This window comes from Taudactylus pleione, unplaced genomic scaffold (assembly GCF_031769625.1).
Source record: "Taudactylus pleione unplaced genomic scaffold, aTauple2 ptg000183l, whole genome shotgun sequence".
In the NCBI taxonomy this organism is placed as follows: domain Eukaryota; kingdom Metazoa; phylum Chordata; class Amphibia; order Anura; family Myobatrachidae; genus Taudactylus; species Taudactylus pleione.
This window is the reverse complement of record NW_028284585.1, coordinates 10,093,745-10,111,383: the sequence shown is the minus strand read 5'-3', so window position 1 is coordinate 10,111,383 and position 17,639 is coordinate 10,093,745. Positions and strand designations below refer to the sequence as shown.

General features: G+C 46.6%; 1 protein-coding gene across 7 annotated transcripts in view; it reads right to left on the bottom strand.

The window, feature by feature from the left end:
- Positions 1-10,114: 10,114 nt before the first annotated feature.
- The window catches only part of MFSD8 (major facilitator superfamily domain containing 8), a 28,531-nt gene continuing 21,006 nt past the window's right edge, over positions 10,115-17,639 (bottom strand). For all 7 annotated transcript variants that reach the window (XM_088476115.1, XM_088476112.1, XM_088476110.1 and 4 more), the window contains 2 exons: positions 10,979-11,214; positions 10,115-10,690 (listed from right to left, as the gene is read on the bottom strand). In XM_088476115.1, coding sequence (XP_088332241.1) covers positions 10,490-10,690; positions 10,979-11,214 — 437 coding nt within the window. In that variant the 3' untranslated portion in view covers positions 10,115-10,489. The remainder of the gene's footprint in view (positions 10,691-10,978; positions 11,215-17,639) is intronic.

Genomic DNA, 17,639 nt, shown 5'->3' with positions numbered 1-17,639 from the left:
CAGGGAATGGTGCAATATTATAAATCACACTAGCATACAATCAGATCTCATACAATCATATAGGTCACAAATAATGAGCAGACAATCTAAGTAAATGCCTTCATCCAAGATATCTAGCTTTAACAGTTTTACCATAACTCTCATTTTCTTCTTTAGGGTTCATAGGGCTCCACAGGGAGACCTTGGGGATGTCCCAAAGCAGTCATTTAAGGGTAGGGATGCTCCTGCACTGAGAGGAGAATCCGGCGCCCAAATGAAGCATCCTGAGAGGCAAATGTATCAAAGGTATAGAACCTCAGAAGGGTATGGACAGAGGACTACGTGGCCGCCTTACAAAACTGTGTAGCCGAGGCGCCATGGTGAGCTGCCCACGAGGGACCCACAGAGCAAGTAGAATGAGCAGTAACAGTAGCTGGAACAGGAAGGCCTGTCTGCGTGTAATCCTGTGAGATAGTCCTGCAAAGCCATCTAGTATCTCCAACTGTCTCTCTGCTATCTCTTCCTGGATGTCCCAGCGATTTCTTAAACTTAATATGTCTAAGACAGAACTGATTGTCTTCCCACCCTCCAACATAACCTCAATTCCCACTATTTCTTTATCAATTGATGGAATAATTATCTCATCTAGTCCCAAGGTGCGCTGTCTTGGAGTTATCCTGGACTCATCCCTCTCCTACAAACCACATATCCAGAACCTCTCACAGTCTTGTCGTTTCCATCTCAAAAATATTTCTAAGATCAGACCCTATCTCACCCAGGATGCTACAAAAACCCTCAGACACTCACTGGTCATCTCCAGGATTACTGTAACCTCCTCCTATCTGGCCTCCCCAAATCCCATCTCTCTGCTGTCCAGTCTATCCTTAATGCTGCTGCATGGCTTATCTTCTTCACCAAATGCTCTACATCTGCCTCCCCTCTCCTACAAGCCCTCCACTGGCTCCCCTTCCCCTTCAGAACCCAATTGAAGGTTCTCACGCTCGCTTACAAAGCCCTCACCCAATCTTCCCCCATATACATCTCTGATCTCATCTCCCTTCGCTCTCCTCTCGACTCTCTTCGTTCATCTAATGCACGCTGCCTTTCATGCCAGCTGATTACTTCCTCCCACTCCCGCCTCCAATATTTTGCCCGCACTGCTCCCTACCTCTGGAACTCTCTCCCACTCCCCATCAGACTCTCCACCTCTTTGCAATCCTTCAAATGGGCTCTCAAGACCCATTACTTCATCAAAGCCTTCCAGCTATCATTCTAACTCCCTGATATATACACCTTCCTCCCCATCTTCCCCATCTGTGTCACCCCTGTTTGTCTTCCCCTCCCCTTTTAGAATGTAAGCTGTTATGAGCAGGGCCCTCTACCCTCTTGTACTTCTCCCTACTTTAGTTTCATCTACTTCTTACTCACCACTAGGGCACCTAACACTTGGTTGCTTATGCTCTGTTGCTTATCTGGGTGTTATGGTCACTAGTGTAGCAATATATATTATCCATGTCCTGGTCCTGTATTGTAATGCTCTGTTGCTTATCTGGGTGCTATGGTCACTAATGTAGCAATATATATTATCCATGTCCTGGTCCTGTATTGTTCTGTAAGTCGCTTGTCTACAACTTGTTTATGTACTTTGTAAGGCGCCTCACAACATTTGTGGCGCCATATAAATAAATAATAATAATCTAGCCAATGTTTGCTTGTTGGCTGGCCATCCCTTCTTGTGAAATCCATAAAGCACAAATAAGGAGTCTGATTTCCGAAAGGAACGGGTACGGACCACATATATCTTGAGGACCTGGACCACATCCAAGGAGGTCTCACCTGTCAATAGGACAGGTGATTGAAAGGCCGGGACTACAATTTCCTCATTAATGTGGAAAGTAGTAACAACTTTTGGAAGGAACCTAGGCCAAGTCCGAAGTACTGCCCTGTCCTGTTGGAAAATTAGAAATGGGGAGCAAGAGGAGAGCGCCCCTAAATCAGACACTTCTGGCTGATGCTATAGCCAGAAGAAAAAGAATATTTGCTGTTAACCACTTGAGTTACACAGAATTCAGGGGTTCAAACGGAGGTCCCTGGAGGGCATGAAGAACTACTGACAAATCCCAAGGAGCCACTGGAGGGACAAAGGGAGGTTGAATCTGGAGGACACCCTGGAGGAAGTTGTGGATATCCGGTAGTGGAGCAAGCCTACGCTGGAACCAAATGGACAGAGTAGAGACACACACTTTCAGTGAGGTCAGGCGGAGTCCTAAGTCCGATCATGCTTGAAGAGAAACCTTTGGACCTCAGGAGGGATGTCTCAAGAGCCACGCCGTCAGACAGATGACCAAGGTCCGGGTAAAGGTAAGGACCTTGAGACAACAGGTCCGGTCATTGAGGCAGCAGGAGCGGAGTATCGATGGACAACTGGGCTAAGCTGTAGCCACCAGCAGGACAGTGCCTCAGTCTTGTTTGAACTTCCGAAGAACTCGAGGAAGAAGGGAGACTGGAGGGAATAGGTACACAAACTGGAAAGTCTACAAAGGTTGCCTCGGCATCTCTTGTTCTGGACCCGTACACTGGCAGTTTGTGATTGTTTCAGGAGGCCATGAGGTCCACCTCTGGGAGGCCCCATCTATTCACTAGGAGTTGAAACACCTCTTGGTGAAACGACCATTCCCCGGGATGCACATCATGACGGCTGAGGAAGTCTGCTTCCCAATTGAGAACTCCCGGAATGAACACTGCAGAGATGGCCGGGAGGTAACTCTCGGCCCATGTCAGAATGCCAAACACTTCTGTCATTGCTTCCCGACTTCGAGTGTCTCCTTGATGGTTGATGTAAGCCACTGTTGTGGCGTTGTCGGACTGAACAGGTTTTCTGTGAAGTATGTGCTGGGCCAGTTTGAGGGCCCTGTAGACAGCTCAAAGTTCCAATATGTGGATTGGCAGGGTTGATTCAACTGATGTCCAACGGCCCTGAAAGGAGTGCGGACCGGTCACTGCACCCCAGCCCCGGAGACTGTCGTCAGTTGTTAAGATTACCCAGTCCGGGATCCAAAAGGGGCAGCACTTGGTTAAATGAGATGTCTGTAGCCACCAATATAGAGACAGACGCACCTCCCCAGAGAGAGCACCATTGTCTGAGCTTTGAGCTGATGGGGTAAACCGTTCCACCTGGAGAGGATCAGCCTTTGCAAAGGTCTGGAATGGAACTGAGCATACTCCACCATGTAGAGGGTGGACACCATGGATCCCAGAACCTGCATAGTGAAGTGGATCGACACTTGGCGACTGTGGAGACATCTGCACACTTGTACTTGAAGTGTGGAGATCTTGTCTGATGTCAGAAAGATTCTCTGATCCTGAGAATCCAGTGTCGAAACTGGATTATTGGCTGAGATAAGATCAGTTTAAAATTGAATCGCAGCGACACCATCTTGTGACTGGCCGCAAGACGCCATTTTGCGAAAAGGCCGCCTAAGCGCCATTTTAGATAAACTCACACTTTAGTACATGTCACGATAATACTATTAGCATCATGCGAATGCATCTGTGACCATCGCCATAGGTTAAGGCGATTCACCAAAAGCACATTTTATTACTTTACATATTATAAAGGATATATATATTTCAGAAATGGCTGTACAGTATGCCAAAATTGATTGCATTAGATGAATAGAGCAAATGGCTACGTGACAACTAGCTTGTGTAGATAAGCTTCCTGGACAGTGTCTGCCCTCACTACAGGTGGTCTGGCTGGAATACACACCTACATTAGAAGGCTTCCTGCAATGACATGATTTCAAAGACTAGAGTGTCATCTTAGGTCTGTCTCTTGTAGCTGGGCTATTTGCATTTCACACAAGAGACTGGGAGAATAAAGAGTTTTTCTTTTGAAGCCTGGGACAGGTGGGGGGGATTGCTGACAGAGTGGGCATGTGGAACTATCTGGCTCAGCATGTCACACTGCTAAGATGTTCACTTAGTGAGAGTTAAGTGCACCCTTCCTCACACACATTAATACGTCTTTATATCAAACCCCGAATACTCACACATTACATATTCACACATAAGGTTTAATAAGCTTTAAAGTATATGATTTAAGTTGGTTCAGTTAGTTTAAATGCTGAGAAATAAAGATATTTGATAACTAAGGTTCTATACATGTTAAGACAGCCGTGTTTGGTTTCGAACTGATGCGTACTCTTTCAATAGAATTCTGGTACTATCGGTATGGAGATCGCATCATGCATACCCAACTTATGGACTGCAGAGACTACAAGCAACAAAATGTATATTTTAGGAACAACTGTTAGGATGCAGCATGGGGAGGCGGGAGGGAAAAGACCCTCAGTTGTTAGAGGCTGGGCGAGTCTATTTGAACCAGCCTGTTAAATGCACTGTAACATATGCTTCTCCCCTGGGAACCAATGGCATAAGCAAGAAACATGTGTGCTCAAACACTGGGTCTTTTGTCTTCTTGCTGAATGCTGATTGATGGAGGTTTTCTTTCTGAAGGCCGGGATCTGGTCCAGAGGCGCTGCGTATGTATACTGTACTTGGGTCTGTATAATTCCTTTGCGCTAAATTGTACACAGATCATAGCGTGTAACTGACTGTACTTTTACTTGAATAATACTTTGTGCTTCGGAACCACATGTTCTGAGTCTGGAGTCTCTATTTATTGTATGACTGCGTACGTAAATTAGCGTCATCCTTAGAGGTTTATAGGAAGGATTTTAGAAGGTACAGGCAGGGGTATATAGCGGTTCATTTTAATATCGTCACCAGCAGGGCTCCAGATGAATCACTCTCTGTGAGGGATTCAGGGAGGACTTTTTCCAGTTGATTAACCATCCGTGTTTGTGCAGGAAAGCAATGGTTAGTTGCAGATGGCGGAGAAGCACCTCTGCTACCAGATATGGTAGCAGTTGGAAACCCTGACCATGCAGTTGGGCTGCCATGATAGCCATAATTTTGGTAAACACCTGTGGAGCTGTGGCTAGTCTAAAGAGCAGAGCCTGAAATTGGAAGTGTTGCTGTAGTATAGCAAACCGGAGATATTGCTGATGAGAGGGCGCTATAGGTACATGTAGGTACGCGTCCGGAATATCCAGAGATACCATAAAGCCCCCAGGCTCCATAGCTATAATGATGGAGCGTAGGGTTTCCAACCTGAACCTTGGTACCCTGAGGAATTTGTTCAGGGATTTGAGGTTGAGGATTGGCCGTTGAGACCCATTCGGCTTCTAAACCAGAAAGAGCGTAGAATAGCCAGTCCCTCGCTGAGATAGTGGGACTGGCACAATTACCCGTTTGCAGCAAGGACTGTATGGCTTTCTGGATTTGTAAGGCCTTGTTCGGGTCTGAAAGAGGGCCTGTGTAGAAAAACTGGTGGGGAGGCAATCTAAGAAATGAGAGGGCGTACCCGTGAAAGACTTCTCTTACCCAAGCATCTGTGATGGTTTGACACCAGCACTGGGCGAACTGAAGAAGTCGGCCTCCCAGTCTGGGATCCCCCAGAGGGAAGCCTGTCCCGTCAGGCTGAGGGTTTATCCACGGGTTTTGAAGCAGGGCATCTGGCATTCCAGGTCTGCTTGGTCCAGAGTATGGTGGCCCTTGTGAAGGCCAACTGCCTAAGAAAGGACTGGCCTTTAGACTTTCCTTGAGGACGACTTAAAAGACATAGTCCGAGGCCTTGTAGTAGAAGTTGCTGAAGGCAGAAATGCAGTTTTGAAGCTGCCAACGTGGTTACAATCTTGTCAAGGTCTGGGCCAAACAAGATCTCCCCATTATAGAGTAATTCTTCAAGGCCTTTCTTGGAATCTGCATCTGTCTTACATGAGCACAGCCACAGGGAACGACGGGCAGACACAGCCGCGTCCGAGACTTTGGAGGTTAGGAGACTGGCATCCAATGTTGCTTCTCCAATATAGGAAGTTGCATCTCGAATGTGAGCAATAAAAGACATCTGATCCCTAGAAGCCTCTGAGGGAAAAGAGTCTTCAAGTGCATCAGTCTAGCTCGCTATAGTTTTAGCCACCCATGCAATAGCCATGGTTGGACGGGCAACAGCCCCTGAAAGAGAGTATATCGATTTCAGGCAAGCCTCCACCTTCCTATCCGTAGGATCCTTCAAGAAAGTAACTGTAGGAATAGGCAACATAGCGTAACGTGAATCCACCGCAGGGGGTGTTTCCCATTTTGCACAATGAGCCACAGGGTAACATAAGGTCAGATATTTTTGTGGTTGAAACCTCTTACCAGGCGATTGCCAGGCTGCAGCCATGTGTTCAGCTAGTTGATCCGATAGAAAGTGGCTTCAGCGGAATTCCCTCTATCGTTTAAACAGAGGGTGTGTGGGTTTAGGGGCTGGCTCATCATCTTCTGTTAATAAGATGGATCTGACAGCTCGCACCAAGGCAGGAATATACATTTTTGACCGACTCTCATCCTCCTACAGAGGGGAGTCAGGGTTAGAGAGATCAGCATCTTCTGCCTCATCGGATAATACCTCAGAATCTGAGAGTTGCATGTACTATGACGATAACACAGGATACTTAAAGGGCTTACTGGGTAGGGGCTTCTCATCTTGCAACATGGTTTGAAAGGCATTAGATGTAGCCACCAGACTCTGCACTGAGTTAGTACGTCTACCCATGGTGGGGGCACAGGAGGTACCTGTATCGCCTGAACCTGTTGTGGCAACCCCAAAGGGGGAATTACGGCCTGCTGCCATAACCCCATAGGGGGAATTACAGCCGGAACCGCTAGCCAGTCCACAATAGTGGCCAGTACTTGAGAAAAGAAAGCCCAGAGGTACAGGTGCTGAGTTGTCTGATGGGCCTGGTGGAGTATAACATTTAATACATAACCCATCTTGTATCAAATCCTCCAGCACATAATTTGCATGATAGCAGTATGGGTGCAGATGCCTGCTTGTTACCCTTGCCTTTGCTATACATAGCTGCAGAGTAATATGGCACACAATATGACACTGGGTATAATGCAACCACTGTGTATGTAGGATACTAGTAGTAATGCAAAATACTGGGGTCCTGTCTTATGCTTGGGTAAGCTGCAGGAGCACACAGCCCAAATATGGCACAATATTTGTGAGGTTTGTCAGTATGTGACAAACCTCACAAATACTTAAGTTCTATAGATGTGAGGCACAGGAAAAACCCTGCATACACCTGTATGTTAGGGCAAAGTCAGAAAAAAAGGAAAAGATTATGCTGAGAGTAGATGATAGAAACAGACAGGCAGCGCTAGCATAAGTCACATACAATGCCTAAATAACAGATAACTGCAAACTGACACTACAATCAACTACACAGATAGTTGATTGTATAGCGCTACATACGCTGACTCCAGGGAGAGGTATGTAGGGGGACCGGACCCTGCATATCTCTGAGAGAGCTGCGGCTGTGTATTGGAGAAAATGGCCGCCGGAGACCTCAGAGGGGGCATAGTCGGAGGAGAGCAGCTCAGGAAAGCGAGACCTCAGAGGAATGGCGCCCTGAGATGAGGGGAGGGGCCGCTTTAATGGGGAAAGCTGACCTCCCCATGCTATATTGTTTACCCACCGGGACGTTGGATCCCGCTCCATATGTACCCTGGTGGTCTAGTGGATCACGATAGAGGGAGCCTGTGTCTACACCCATACCTCCGGTCTCAGGGGACAGACCGGAGGAGCTGACTGCCAATGCGCGGGTCACCGCTACCGATGACACGCCTTAACTGTCCCCTTGCATCCGGATTGCAGTCTGGGTCTGTCCCCGGGGCCGGCTAGCGAAGACCCCGTGATGCCCGCCAAAATCCCCAGCCTAGCGTTGCGTCTCCCGGAGGAGTGACGGAGTGGCAGCACAGACGTCCTGTGGACAGTGTGCTGCTGCACGTTCACAGGAAAATATAAATAAACAAATCATAAAAATAAAAGCCATTTGGGCTGCCTAAGCAGCCCACTGCATAATGGTGACCCGACTCCGGCTGGGCACTGACAAAACTGAGGTGCCTATGGCTCGGGGGCGTGGTATAGGGGGATGGACCTGTGCATCCAGGGAGCTAAAGCTTTAACTTCATTGTGTCTGGTGTCCTCATCCACCACAAGGTCTCCCTGTGGAGCCCTATGGACCCTGAAGAAGAAAAAAGGATTTTACTGGCAAGTACAAAAATCCTGTTTTTTCTATAAAGACTGACTGAGGGCATATGAACTGTATAACGATAATGCTCAACTCATAGCTTGAAGCAGTCAGAATAATAGTAAGTCTACAATTTTCTTGTGGAGAGAAGCCTCTATCCTGTGTAACTGACGGTAGAAAGGTTTCCCCTATCAATAAGATGACCCGAATCCTCTCCAGACTTCTAGTAGTGGTTGAGTGTATAATTGGAAATACCACACTAAAGTTGTATTCAGGCCTCATCAATGTCTTTGATCATTAATAAAGCAATGAATCCAGTCAATAAGTCTGAACCATAATAAGAATTGTTTTTTTTTTTAAGAGATATATCGGGGTGGATTGATCTTGGTAACTTGTCGTCTAAAGCACTATGGGGTCTATTTACTAAGCAGTGTTAGGAGACAGAGTGAAAAGTGATAAGGTGCCAGCCAATCAGCTCCCAACAGTCATCTCACAGGCTGTTTGAAAAATGACAGTTGGGAGCTGATTGGCTGGCACCTTATCACTTTTCACTCTGTCTCCTAACACTGCTTAGTAAATAGACCCCTATATGATGTATTGTATGATATATCATTCCGACTCAGATCGGAACGATATATTGTATACGCCCAATAGTCGTTCATTGCATCTTCCCATCTGCTATTCTGCACGGCAGAGAGGACGCAATGAAAGTTGCGGTTCAGTTACACGCAGCATGTAACGATACATTGTACGCCGGATAGTACAGGTTGTATGGTGTGCTCAATGTGTCGTTGCATTGCATCGTGCCGTTGCTTGGCCGCACCATCATATGGTGTGTACCCAGCTTATGTCTTTCTGTCACACTCTGCATCCAAGTCACTAGAGCTCTCTCTCTGCAGCTGCACTTCTGGATTTCAGTAATTTCTGGGAGATATAGTCCCGTATTCAATTTGAGGCAAAAAGTCTAGACTTTTTGCCTGCTGGACTTTTTGCCTCCTTCGTCTGTTTTCCAGGCGGAAAGTATCCTACGTGTGCCCGCTATTCCCCAAATTCAATGTCAAAGTAGGCGAAATCGGGAACAGGCGAAACTTGGATCCGCGAAAAAAAACGGGAATTTTCGGGAAATAATCCTAGGACCCCCCTAAAGATGTCCAGATATGGGAGATCACTTTGGGTACCCCCGTTTTTGCCTGCAGAAGAAAGTCTGGTTTTTAAATAGCCGTGGCAGGTGCATATATGTGGCTTGGAAGAAGGTGATGCAGAAGAGCGTTTAGAAGGTTTTTTTTGGGAAAAATAACTATGCCCATCAAATTTGGGGTACTTGAAAATGGGTGTAAGCATATTTTTAAGTCTCTTAAATGATTTTTTTAGATTCTGTAAAAATGCACCTGCCGCTACTCCTGAAATGAAGGGAACCCCTCTGGACTCCATTCCGCTAATTTAGAAGTATGTTCCCTATTATTTTATATTACATTTTTTTAACATTATTTTTAGGGACCATTCCCAGGGGTGCAGGCTATTTTTTTTTATAAGCCTGCAATCCTAAACCCCAATTCTGCACTTTTTTTCGCCTGCTAAGGGCAAGCGAAAAATGATCCCCATTTTTTTTACATTGACTTTTCGCACCGGTGAAAAGTCAATGAAATTGAATACAGGGATATTGGAAATAGGCGAAAATGACATCATCGGCGATAAATTATCGCCGATAACGGCCTTTTCGCCCCATATTGAATATGGCCCATAGACTCTGTATCAGGACTGATTTCCTGCCACTGCATTGTTGGTAACAGACTGGATGATGGATAACATCTGTGCTATTTGGTGCGATGAAAGCACATCTCCTAATAATAGTTGGTGGTTTCTTGCTGCATTTGCCCATGAACTTGTGAAATCCTTCTTTAACCCTCTTGAGAAATGCTACAGAGGAACACCATGGATGTACACAATGATTTGGAATGATTATAACAACTACATAATTTTTAATCCACAATTTTTGAAAGGATATCTGCAGATTTAATAGCATGTACTGATGTTAATTATTTTAAATAAACATTCTCTGTAAAATACTGCATTGGTTGCAAAACATTAATTAACCTTGTAAATTAGATTAACAAAATATCTAACATTTATGCACGAGTCAGAGACAATAGACCTTAAACTATGTGCTCAGCCTCATCACACCTACTTAATGATAAGACGATCAAATTAGATGGAAAGCCCATAGTGTAAGGAGTAAGCAGAGGCTTAACCTTCAATAGCAGCAAATTAATATAGTGTTGGAACTTAAAAAAATAATAAAAATAAATAATTATAAAGATAGTCATGAACGCAAATGTCTCTCTTTGGTCTATTTGCTGTGATTTGGATTATAATCTCCCATGTCGAACAGAAAAAGCAATAAGTCTTTTGTAAACAGCTACCAAATGTAGTAGAGAAACTGCCACAATTCCACAAACAAGACCAAAGGTCCATCTTGGTCCCAGGTGTGTGTAGGTCTCGCTGACAAATACAGGTCCTACTGTTCGGGCCGCACTGCCAGCAGCAGTTAGCCAGCCCATGTATAGGCCCTGCAAAATGAAAAGGATATATCACAGCAGGAAGATGGGTCATCTTAGAAGGTTAGTAGTAGTAGTAGTACCTTTTTTTTTTTTTTATTCAGAACAAAAAGGCAGCATTGCCACTAAATAACAAAAGAACGGAAGATAAAATCCCAAGAAAAGTAATTGGGCTATGTGTAATAGTCTGCGAATTGCAGGCATTCACAAGATGCTGGCAATTTAAATATTTTAAAAGGTTAAACCAACATGAACACCTGCAGTTATGTATTAAATATATTAATTATCATCAAATATTACCTGTGGTTTTGGGCCTATGACTTTTGAGTACAAAGTATAAGACATGACATTGCAGACTGGATATCCTATTCCAATGAAAATGTCAGACGTGAGGTACTGAGATAAGTGGATGACTGGTGTATAGAAGCACCAGGACTGTGATGCGGGACATCCTGTCGGCTCTACTGTGTCATTCCTGGAAGATGTGAGGCTTGAACCCCAGTAACTTGAGTTATGAATGGTTGTGTTCTGGATGTCTGGACAAAGATAGCACAGTATTAGAGCACATTCATAGATAGGCTATACTGTAGAGAAGCACAGAAAGTGCACGAGTGTATTGTTTTATGTATGTTTTTTGCTCTCTACGCAAATAAAGAATGTTTTTTTCAATCAAGGAGCATACTACTAGGCTGATTAATTACTGAATCATAGCCTTCTTTAGTACCATGTTATATCACACACCATTAGAATTAAGGAGACATATATAGCTATATACAGGGCCGGATTAGGATGGAAAAGCAGCCTGGCAAATATTTGAACGCAGCCCTAATGGGGACGGGGTCTGCTGAGAGGGCGGGATACTGCCTCCTTATAGGGCCTGATTCTGAGTTTGATGCAGTTGTGGTCAGCACTCTCCAGATTTAATTGAAAAACAAGAGATATGGTAAGAACTTACCTTTGTTATCTCTGTTTCTAAGAAGTCCATAGGGTCCACAGGGTTGACCTTGGGGGTAGAGGTTGGGAACCAAAACCAGGCACCACGCAGTTAAAGCTTTTAGCTCCCAGGATGCACTGGGTCCACTCTCCCTATAACCCCACCCCCAAGCCAGAGGCACCTCAGTTTGTAAGTAGCCAAAGGACGGAAGAGGAGAGAAAAAGAGAGAGAAAACTGGAACACTCAATAACCATACTCACAGAAATGGGAGATGGAAAACCGGTGACCAGCCACACAGCCCATATGAAGCCAGGTGCGTCAGTGCGGGTGCCCTGTGGACCCTATGGACTTCATAGAAACAGAGATAACAAAGGTAAGTTCTTACCATATCTCTTGTTTTCTACTTCAGGGTCCATAGGGGGTCCACAGGGTTGACCTTGGGGATGTCCCAAAGCAGTTCAACCAAGGGTGGGGACGCTCCTGTGCTGAGAGGAGAATCCGTCGCCAAAAAGGAAGCATCCTGAGGCAAAGGAAACCAATGCCTAGAACCTTAAAAAGGTGTGGACAGAAGACCACGTGGCCACCTAGTAAGGCAAAACAGCCGAGGGGCCACAGCGAGCCGCCCACGAGGGATACATGGCCTGAGAAAAAAACAAGCCTCAACAACAGAAAGGCCTACCCATGGGTAGGCCCCTGAGGAAGACATACGAGGCCACCCAGCCAACATTTGGTTATAGACCGGTCATCCTTTCTTGTGAAAACCAGAAATCTCAGACCACCAATAAGGAGTCCGATTTCCGTAAGAACTTGAACGGATCACATAAATCCAAAGAGGCCGGACCCCAGTCAATGAGGCCACACCAGCCGAGAGGACTGGGGACTGAATGGCCGTACCTTAAGTTCCAGAATAATATGGAACCTAAAAACCACTTTAAGAAGAAACACAGGGCGAGAGCAACTCACACCCTGACATGATGCCCTCCAGAAGAGGGAGCCACATGAGAACGCTCTCAATTTAGACACTCTCCTGGTTGATATAAACACCCTGAGAGAAAGAGAGCCTAAGCAATAGACCATGTAATGGCTATCACAACCAGCGGTTCCATTGACTGTCCCCGGAGGGAACGAAGAACCACTACTAACTCCCAAGGAGTCCCTAGGGAGGACAAATGGAGGCATAATCCAGAAAACACTCCAAAGGATGAATTGGATACCAGAGTGGAGCAATTCCATATCTTAACCATACTGACAGTGTAGAGATTCGCACTGTCAGGAAAGCCAGGCTGAGGGAGAAACCCAAGCCAGTCGGAAGGAATGCCAGCATATCTGGAAATCCTGGACACCGGAGGATCGTATCGACAGGTACAATACCATAAGAATTATTGCTGCCACAGTTTGTGGTAGGTCCCAGCAAAAGCTGATCTATGTGCTCTAATCATTCCAACGATGACAAAGCCAGGGAAGCCGTAAGACTACTGATGTACCATGCATCCCAGAATGTAAAGAGACATATGTCGACTGTGTAGACAACCATGTACTCCTAATGGAAGAGTGGAGATTCCGTCGTACGCCAGAAGAATTCTCAGATTCTGAGAATCCAGCAGGGCTTCTAGATGAAGAATACCCAGAGAGGGATGCAGGGAGGACTTTTTCCTCGTTGATTAAACGTCTGCACCCTGAAGAAGCCACGGTCATCCTGACCTGGCTGTAAAGTACCCCAGTGATCCCGCTAAGAGCAGGAGGCCGTCCAGGTACAGGAGCCTTGGGATATACTGAACAGGAGAACTGTCAGAAAATCCAAAACGCTGGTAAACCCTTGTGGGGCTGAAGACAGTCCCAACAGGCAGAGCCCGTCCTGTATATCCAGTGATACCATAAAGTCCCCAGGTTCCACACATCGTATGATGGAGCATAGGGATTGCCTCCTGAGCCCAGGTTGCTTTAGGAACTAGTTCAGGGAATTGAGACAGAGAATAGGCCAAAGAGGACCATTCAGCCACCGCACCATAAAGAAAGCAGAACAACCAGTCCCTTGCTGAGATAGTGGGGATGGCCTAATTAGCTCTGCTTACCGCAACAACTGTATAGCTGTCTGGATTTGTAAGGCCCTGTTCGGGTCTGAATAAGGGCCTGCGTACCCTCACATGTAAAGAGGCCGCCTGAGCAAAGAGGGCGTACCCTCCTACCCACGGCAACTTGACACTAGTACCGGGCGAACTGAGAAAATCGGTGTCTCCCAGTTGTAGGCCTGTCCCGTCAGGCTGAAGATATATCTGTAGGTTCAGAAGCAGGATCGGCTGGCAGTCCAGGCCTGCTCAGTACTGGATATGTCGGCCCTTGTAGAGGCCGACAGTCTACGAAGAAACAGACCTTTAGGCTGACCCAGAGGACAAAAAAGACTTAGACTTAGTCTGAGGCCTTGTAGTGGGCATAGCTGAAGGCGGTAAACTTGTCGTTAGTACTACTGCCAATGTTACTACAATCTTGTCAAGGTCAGGACCAAACAAGATCTACCCTATAGATGGTATCTGCACCTCTGCATACCCAGAGCGCAGCCATAGGGTATTACGGAGGATACAGTCACAGCCGGAACTCTGAAAGTTAGGAGACTGGCATCCAATATAGGCATTTCCACCTATGACAACTGCATATATTACGTGAGCGACCAAATACATTTGAACCCCAGACGTGTTGGAGGGAAAAAAAAAAAACCTTACAAATGCATCAGCCCAGTATGCAATAGTATTAACCAACCATGCTATAGCCATGGTAGGATGGGTAACAACCACTGAAAGAGAGTATACTGATTTCAGGCAGAGTTACCATCTATGGATCCAAAGAATCCGACCACGCAGGAATAGGAATGAGAGGTGTAGTAACGTCTGTAACCAGACGAGTAACACTCCCATCCACCCCAGGAGGGGCTCGTGATGACCCTCAGGGAATTTGGGACAGGAGGCCAAACGCTGTTGTAATACCTCGTATCTGGCAACAGCCAGAGTCCCGCCATGCGATCCACCCGCTAGTCAGCAACAGGGAACCCGAAGGCATGTAAGACTGAAGGTGTATGATACAGGTGCAGGCCAACATTCACTCTATCCAGAATGGACCTGTTACCAGCCCTAAAACAGAGATAATACCTGAAATAGGCTTCCCCCGTGTAAGAGGGAAAGAGCCCAAAACAGTATCCAGTTCATGGCAGACCCAACTGAGATGTAACCACAGGGCGTCAACCACGCCAATTTGCGTTTCGTACAAAACGACATCCACCCAGGGTGGCTGTTGTGGTAATCCCTGCAAGGGGAATGACAGACTATTGTGACACCAGGGGGAATTCATATACTACGAAAAACCCCTGCAGCGAGCGGTAGTCTGTGTCACAGGGGAAGAGTGCAAGAGCTGCGAGATACCCTGAGATGAAAAGGGCAGTATGGTGAAGTAACCCCAAGTGAGGTACAACAATGGGGCCCGCCCGGCGATCCGCAATTTGGAGGATCCCGAGAAAACAAACCGCCCAAGGGGGTCGTGAAAGGGGGCCGGCACCAGATGACGCCACATACAGAACCCTTTATGAGTCAAATCCTCTGCACTAACAGCTGCATCACATGGCTTGAAGGATAGTAAAAATGGGTGTAGTATAACGCTCTATCTCCTGGTCAGACATATCTGACCAACCCTCTTGGCGGAAATATCAAGCAGCGCTATACTGGTCCTGACTGATGCCAAAAATTAGCTGCAGGGACCCATTTTCAGCGTATGCAACGCACAGTTCCATCTAAAATATGGCAACGTGCAGCACGCAACAGTATGTGACAAACCTCGCAAATATTAACAAGTATATAAATGTGAGGTCTCAGAACCACCCTAAGTACAGCTGTATTAGGGCAGATAAAGAAAAGGGATAGATATACACTGACAGGTGAGAGAATAAAGTACAGACAGTCAGCACTAGCATAAGTCACATAAGTCACATACAATGCAGAAATATATATACATATATACATAAACATGTCATATAATATACTGCACTATGTCACTGCATTCAACTGCCCAGATTCAGTGTCTGGGAAGGCTACAGCGCTGTTTACACTGACCTGATGGTAAGGTACGCAGAGGGACTGGACTCACTGCCATCTCCGAAGCTCTGCTGCTGCACATAGAAAATGGCCGCCTGGAGACCTCAGAAGAAGCGTGGCCCGCGGAGGAAGCAGCTCAGCAACGCCAGACTTTTGACACTGAAAGGCGCGCTGAGCTAAGGGGAGGAGCCGCTGTAACAGGGAAGGCTGCCTCCCCTGGCCGGCTATTAACCCACGGGACGCCGGCTCCCCGCGCCGATCGCTAAGTCTCTGGTGGTCTAGTGGACACACGGGGTATGGGGGGCCCGCCGCCACTGCCGGAGCCTCCGGTCTGTCCCCAGAGACCGGAGGCACAGAACTGCATTTGAATCCGGCAGCAGTCCTGGGCGCCCGCAGAGTCCGGCTAGTACAGACTCTGGGGTCCCGCTGAGATCCCCAGATTTGTACTGGCGTCTCAGCGCCAGCGGGGTGACGGAGCGGCAGCTTAGACGTCCTATGGACATTCCGACGCTGCCGCTCTGAAGAGTCCAAAGCCCATGGAAAAAAACTAAAAAATAAAATAAGCTTAGGGGCTGCTAATCAGCTCCCCCTGCGCTAACGGTGACCCAACTCCGGCCGGGCACCAACTTAAACTGAGGTGCCTCTGGCTTGGGGGTGGGGTTATAGGTAGAGTGGACCCAGTGCATCCTGGGAGCTAAAAGCTTTAACTGCGTGGTGCCCGGATTTGGTTCCCAACCTATACCCCCAAGGTCAACCCTGTGGACCCCCTATGGACCCTGAAGTAGAAGGATATTTTATAAAAAAATGACACCTTTTTTTTTATATATCCTTTTCAAGAAATCCAATGAGTGCGGTTTGTGTTTCTTTGTTTGATTACAGTTGCACACGCTAGTATGTTACACATTTATATGTGATAAATGTCCCCCCCACTCCCTCCCATACAGATTTTAAATGATTTTAAGCCCCGTCCCTTCTCCTATCTAAATAGTAATTTGTGCCTCATATACCCCTTCCATTATAGATATTTTATAACATTGTGTATGTTTTGTGTTCATCTTCCCCAACTCATATATTTTATACCCATCAACTCACTACCCTTATATATTTTGAGGGCGTCATTATTATACCGACAGTCAGGATGCCGGCGGTTAGGGTTAGATGCTAGGGACAGGATTAGGGTTAATATACTGACAGACAGGTGTCAGAATCCTAACTCTGTCAGGATGATGGCATCGGGATTCTGACCACCAGCATCCCATACCCAACCTGTATTTTATACCCATCATCTTCCACTGCTTATATATTTTATACCCATCACCTCCCTACCCATATATATTTTATACCCATTACACCCCCACCCCATATATATTTTATACTATACTCACCACCTCCCACTCCTTATATGGTTTTTGGCCATCAGCCCTCCCCCTCCATATATTTTATTTTAACTTACTTTTTGCTGGGCTGACTGTAGCTGGGAGTGGATTCTTCCAAATGGCAAGTTACAGGGCAGGCGCTCGTCTCTGCACGCTGAGCCCTAGTTTCTTCTTGCACAGGCAGGAGGCGGAGCGGTCAGGGTCAGGAACGCTAATGATAAAGGGAGCCGGGGACGTGCGTGCCACCTTGACTCTCAGAGAAGGGTCACTGAAAAGAATATGCTCACTCTGGCTGTAGGGAGGAGGAGGACTTGGTGAGAGGGGACCACCTGCTGCCACATCTCACAGAGCACAGCAAAGGCCCATGAGCATGGGAGGCGCTGCCACTGACCGCTGCCCGATCGGAGCTCGGATGAGCTCCGATCATGGTAGACGCCGTTCGGTCCAGCTACAGTGTGAGTTGTCCCTGGGACCGACCCAGCTGGAACTTTCCCGGTGGCCCAATCTGCGTGTGTGTGTGTGTATAAAAAAATAAAATTTATATATATATATATATATATATATATATATATATA